Source organism: Antrostomus carolinensis, unplaced genomic scaffold, assembly GCF_000700745.2.
Source record: "Antrostomus carolinensis isolate BGI_N321 unplaced genomic scaffold, ASM70074v2 scaffold44278, whole genome shotgun sequence".
Lineage (NCBI taxonomy): Eukaryota > Metazoa > Chordata > Aves > Caprimulgiformes > Caprimulgidae > Antrostomus > Antrostomus carolinensis.
The window spans coordinates 31,135-37,739 of NW_010331708.1; the positions used below are offsets into that span (position 1 = coordinate 31,135).

At 39.5% G+C, this 6,605-nt stretch overlaps 1 protein-coding gene across 1 annotated transcript; it reads right to left on the bottom strand.

Moving 5' to 3' along the window:
* Positions 1-1,729: 1,729 nt before the first annotated feature.
* Positions 1,730-6,237, bottom strand: SLC7A6OS (solute carrier family 7 member 6 opposite strand). Its single transcript, XM_010173285.1, has 5 exons — positions 6,211-6,237; positions 5,380-5,796; positions 3,317-3,520; positions 2,312-2,441; positions 1,730-1,851 (listed from the first exon to the last, which is right to left on the bottom strand). The coding sequence occupies exons 1-5, from the start codon at positions 6,235-6,237 to the stop codon at positions 1,730-1,732; spliced, it is 900 nt and encodes a 299-aa protein (XP_010171587.1).
* Between the last annotated feature and the right edge of the window lie 368 nt (positions 6,238-6,605).

A 6,605-nucleotide genomic window follows, 5' to 3' on the forward strand; every position in this document is an offset into this window, starting at 1 on the left:
TTTTAATTCCAGAGCTGAAAACCTAACATGAGGAGACTTCAATACTGAATTCTGGTGCAGCAAAAGGTAACATGAAGCCAGCCCGTTTGGCTAGCAAAGTGAGATATACTTCAAAAACATACCTGTCATTTTTATCTTTGTTCAGAATGTTTAACGCTGTTGGCCTGAGTTTGTCCACATGCACATTTTTTGTGCATTTAAGTGGAACTAAATCTTGCCATCACAAGAATATGGCTCAAGCAATGCATACTTCAAATGCTACACGTTTGCATCAGCCACTTGAATAATAGTGAGAATACTTGGATTCTTGTACTGAGTCCCTGACCAAACTTATTTTAAACAGAAAGCTACAGATAATGGCAGTTTGTGAAGACTACCATAAAATGGAGTCTTGGGCTACCTTTATGAAGCAGCATTGGGGTTTAAAGTAGTTAAATTCTAGCTGAGGAACTCAGCACAGTTAGCACATAAACATGTAGGTTCTTCTAAATATTTAATTAAAAATAGCATGTAGGTATTATAATACAGCTTTTCAGTCTTACAGTATCCAAGTAGCTCTAACAGGCTAGTGTGGCATAGGTTAACAGCCATATTAACCTTTCTGTGAAGTCAAGGAAAAACAAACAAACAAAAAAACCCTTTGCCTCCACTACCTTGACATTACCAGTCAGAACTAATTGACCCAGTCACTGCTGTTGATCTAACATACTGTTAGCTATTTTTTTACAGATTCAAGTAGGAGAGTGCTGAAATACTTAATGGTCCAAACAGGTAAGATTAAATTGTTTTAAAGATGAATGCAAGTTAAAATGCTGACATGGCTTCAGCTGTACCAATTCCTATGATCTTTAAATAAGTAAAGAAAACTTGGTCAAAAATTCTTTATTTACACTTTAAACGCACATGTATCATTCTACTCCAGTAGTAAAATTACTGGAGAGATCCAGCAATAAAATTGACAGGTCAAGGCATTTCATATGCTCAAACACTTGTAAAGAAGGTAACTTGAAACTTAGGAACAAATACAGTAAAAAGAACAAGACAGAGTGCCTTTTTCCAGGACTCAGGCTTGCCATCACACCAGACATGTGAAACCAGACATGTGAAACCAGACAAGAAGGGCTGCTGCCAACAGAACCTCTGTATGTAATGTGAAGGTACTGCCAGTACAGGTACAAATACTTGCAGATGCAGCTATTAAAAAAACCTAACAAGTTAATTCAGAACCTCAGCATCACCAAATGCGCAGAAAAATCTATTTTAAAGTATAGTATCTTTTGCTTAGAATGAAAATTTGTATTGTCAAGTGGCTGTATTCACACCCATCTGTTTAATATCTACCAGCTAAGGGGGCTGCTCAGATAGTAACATCAGACAGATAGTAAAAGGTTTTAGCGTTTACTGGAATCCCAATCTAGTATCTAATACTCAAGCTTAGTCAGTAAGCATTAGGGTGAACTGTGCTCGTCACCATCAGTTTCAGAAGGCCTGGCAGGCAAAAAAATTAGCTTAAAGCTCATCCATGTGAAGACTGGTTTCCTAGTGTCCCCATGAGCACAACATTTACCACAGAGTGGTTTTCCAGGGGGTTTTTGTGTTTTGTTTGTTTTTGGGTTTTTTTTAATTCCACATTCTTATGAATAGCCATCAGCAGCTGCCTGAATTTTCAGTTCTGCTGCAAGAGTAGAATTTAATCTTCAGTATGCATTTCATCTTCAAAAAAGGGCTGTTAGTCAGAATCCAAATCTTGGATCTCATCATATCCAAATTCCTGAAGAACCTCCTCTCGGTATTTGTTCCATGTTTTTCTCCTGTAACATTGGTCCTCATCACTGAAGCTCTCATCAGACTCTAAAGAAAATTAACACTTTTAGATTATCCCTTCTTTTTAGTTAAACAATTAGGTTAATCAGACTATTTTAAGCTTCTTCAGTAACTCATGTTAAAAAATACAAAGTCTGAACAATTTCTATATTAGGTGAGTTTTGAATTGTCCTTGGAGTGCACTGGGATAGGTGGCCTTTCACAAGCATGTGGAACCAAGTCATCTATCGCTTCTCAAAACAAGCAATCCTTTGCAATTGTAGCAGCCTGAAGCAGAGTTCTTAATTTTGACTTGGCAAAACCACTAAGATCCTTTGTAACTCTTTCTCAAAAGAAAGATGATCCTTCTCAAAGCAGATTTAATCCATTATAAGAGCAGAACACTACCCCAGCAGTGCTCAGTTGCTTTTTTAGAGACAGCATGTAAAAAAGGATGGGATTTATAGGTGCACAGCATGAAAGCAAACAGTATTTATGACAGGCATACCTTTTTCTCCATCACCATCTTCCTCAGGTAAGAATTCATCTTCATCAGGATAATCATTACGCCAGTTATTTTCATCATTTTCATCATCTTCATCTTCATATATTTCTCCTGGAACATGATCATCATCTACCTGCATGTCAACACAAAACATCATTTTCACTATAAATAGAGACACTTGGCATTAAGCAGTCTTTCATCCACCTATACAAATCATAAGTATCTCTTGGCTCTTTATCTGCTGCATACATTAAGTAATTCTGCAGTTGCACAGAGCACACTGCAGAAAAATGTTGTCAGTATTATCACCTTAACACAGCAATCTGCTGTAGGTGAAAAATCAGTTAATTCACACATTTACATGTTCCACTTCAGCATTTAAATGCCAAATTGGATGTCTAAATTAATCCTCCTCACTTCAGCAGTAGTGTAATAGATCGAAGAAAAGAAAAAGTAGCTTCAGGTTCCCAATATGCAAAACTATTGATCACAGTATGTATACAATGAAAGACTGAAGCTTCTGTTTAACTTCCTAACATGGCAGTCACTGAAGGATAATTCCATCACAAGAACATACCTCGTATTAAGATTAAAACCATCCTCAAATACTGAAAAAGTTGTGTGTGTCCCCTTGCTCCTCTTCTCATTCAACTGCATTTACAACTACACTTTAAGTGCTGCCTCCTACTCACAAATGAGAGATGAGTTACTGAACTTTACATTTGTGTGCCAAAATTTCTTTGGCAAATTGAAGACAGACAAATTCTTCTGAGTATATGAGCACCATCCCTTCAGTTTTCATTGTCATATCATAATTTGCTTGAATGGACAGTAACCTGGAGGAACACAGGACTGGCTGTTACAAAAAGCCTAACACAGAAGTCACCGAGCATACGTGCAGTATCTCAAAGGATCTTTCTTGGCATGGCAACTTTTAATTATAATACTTAAAGTATGATTATTTGTGACCTTTCTGTTTCATAAAGGTCTGTTTTCTCACACCCTTACCAGTTCATATTCTTCTCTGTAGGGCTGTACAGAAAGGATATTTTGGATCCAACCAGGGGCTGATGTTTCCATATAGTAGATGTCATAAACATACTCATCTTCTTTCTCACGGTGTTCTACTTTTTTACCATCTTCAGAAACATTTAAGCGCTCACGGATCATCTCTACTGCATTGCAAAGAATCACATCTGGATCAGTCTTCTGCTAAGAAAAAATAAAAAATAAAATTTAAAAAATGCACATTTCCACTGAAGCCATGTGCACACAGTCTTAGATACACTCAGCAGTTTTCTTTGTAGACAGTAGCCAACAACTAGCTAAGGATGACATTCTGAAATCTTAGACCGAAACACTTTCCCACTGGAATGCTGATACTTGGAACATTAGCAACCTAGAACAGAAAGATGCTGAAGAATTTTCTAATTACCATAGTCCTGTGCAGCCATGCCTTCTTTCAGACAACAGGACAAAGCTGCTGGGACAAGTTCATTAGAAACTACCAAAGGGGATATGACTAATCCTGTAGAACTGTTAATCTGTTTCTGATGACATGTGGGTTGAAAAGACAAGTTTTAAGACAGCCTGTGCTTTGTAGAGCATTACACTTGGAACTTTGCAAGAAAGATGTGCATACAGTAGCGTGGATAATATTCAAGTAGATTACAGTATACAAAGGGTACAGGAGAAACCATTAAAATGTGACAGATTAACAGGAAAAGGCTGACAGGCCCTACAGATACATTTTTTTATTTCCTTTATCTCCTCACTTCAACATTAAGACAGAAGAAATTTCTTCATGGTTTCTCCTTCCTAAAAAAATATTTGCAATGTATTTTCTTTATATCTGAAGGTCTACAAGGTCAGGTTCTTGCTGCCAATTTTTCTCTGCTAGAGCTTTTCAGAATATCTTTTCCAATTCACAGTGGTGTCTCCTGAACTACTTCAGTAATTCAGAGGAAAAGCTACAGACTAGCCTTTCATTCACTTCTGAGTATTTACAGAATGAAAGAGGAAAGCTTGGTTCTTGTTTTCAGCACTTACTGCTCACTCCAAAATAAGAAAAAATTTCTGTTTTTCTAATCAGCGGAGTGATAGGTAACAGTTAACTAAGAGATCTCAAATGTCTGTTTGAACTACTTGCTATGGCTTAATAGAAAGTGACAGTTCATACTAAAATTTGACAGCAAAGCCCCAAAATAACCTATAAGAAATGTTGAAGGATGACACCTGGTTGAGCTCTTGCTCACCCAAGTACCTTCTTTAATGGTAAGCATTTAAGGTTTCCTCCTCTGTGATGGGCTGCCTAAGTAAAGCATACAGTGCAGGAACTACTCAAGAAAGCATACCCAGCCCTCTTACCTTCCTTCCCATATGATTACAAGTCTCTTAATACAAAATCTTCTTAACACTCTGTATGCAGGGCAACCCTACATAGAAGGCAGAGCTTCTTCATGCTTAAATCCATGCTAGATATTGGGCAGATATCCCTCCAGCTAAAAACATACTTAACTCATAATGCCAATGAAAACAGGACACAGGGGCTTAAGCAGCCTGCCAAACACCTGGAGTTCTATTAAAAACAAAATATACAATAAAACCTTATATTGGAATTATGAGAAGGGAAGGCTCAAAAGTATCTTTTCCTTTAGTGATCTTGCCTACAAGTGACATTCCCAGGCATCTGGGTGGATGAGAAGGCACTGAATTAGATTTTTTTTCTTTTTCTAGGTAGAGAAGTTGTTAGTCAAAAACCTCAAAGATCTACCTGACAGATGAATGAGAGGATTTATACATCAGAACAGGGTACAGAAAAAACCAGGGAGGTACAAGCCCTTCCTGTAGCAGCAAACTCCACACAGCTGTCTGTCTCAACATTACTGCACTTCAGAATCCTCATGAAAGCTCCTTCCTGTACAATATATTAACTGTTCTAACTTGAAAGCTGCTATTTAATAGTGGAATACTTAAAATACAAAAAACCTTCTCCAGCAGTCAGTTCACCCACATGTACCAGTCAACAGTGATATCCAAGTACTTCAGGTACACCAAGTTCGTTTGCTGACCTGTGGGTGTGCAGCAGTTACACTGGAGTCTCCCAGCACCTCCTCCTCTTGTACAATATCAAACAACTGGAATTGCCCCCAGCAGCCCGAGCTCTGATCCACAGCACCACTCTCCTTTTGTGAAGCATCTTCCACTGCTTCAGAGTTTGATCTGTCACCATCGATGGATGCCTCCCCATTTACGACAGGTCCAGCTGTCTCAGTACAGTTAGGTCGGTGGCTGGCTATTACACGGTAACGGTTTTCCTTCCTTTTCACTTGCTTGGAAGAGCGGAGTTCCTGAATGATTCGCTGAGTGCTTCCTAAAGAGGGTCGCAGACTTTGAGCTGCTTTTTCTCGAGTGATCACTTCTTGAACATATTTCTGAACTGGTTCATTCTGGGTAGAGGAACAAGAAGAAGGAGGAATATAATGACACTGTCAACACAGTAAGTCACACTCCTTCCAAAAAGTGATTAATAACTATTACTGGTGCTTCCTATTTGAGGACTGCAGGACCAGTGCTCCTAACAACATTCAAGTAACTTCTACTATTGCTTTAAGCAACACAACTATCAGAATATTCTCTTGATATGGGGAGAAAAGTGTAAGATATTTGTAAATTGTAAGGCTGTTTTAATTTGATTTTTAAACAATATACTTTGTGGTACAAAATAAGGCTCTAAACTAACACACAAGCCTTTGGAAGTCTGTGATGGTCCTAAATTTAAGGCACAATATCCTTTACAGGCTCCTATAAAGACTGGTTCCCAAGAAAGACCAGTTTTATTCCATATACAAGACTGCAGAGTGGATGGAAGTCGTTAACCTTGTAGAGATGAGCTTCAGCACCTCAAAGAGCAGAAATTCTGGCTTCATTTACTGACTATTCTGTAGTCTGTCAGTGGAGAACAGTCTGTAAGCATAAAAAAGCCAGTGCTGAACAGAGGTTTTCGTGGTGGTCACTCTACACTATGTTCCTTAACTACCAGCCTGCTCTGCAGGTACGCTGCTGCGGAGCCAGCCCCTCCGCGGCTGGGGCGGAGGAGGGAGGAGGCCGCCGACCCTTGTTTACCGGACCAGGACGGCACCTCGCACCGAGACGCCGCTCTCCAGGCCACCGGCAAGAGCTCCGCACCCTCACGGGACCCCGAGAGACCGGCGCGGAGCAGCACGGTAAAGCTGGAGAAAGCTCGCTGCTTCCCACAGCCCCGTCAGGAGAACAGGGAAACGCCCCGGCGGCAGCA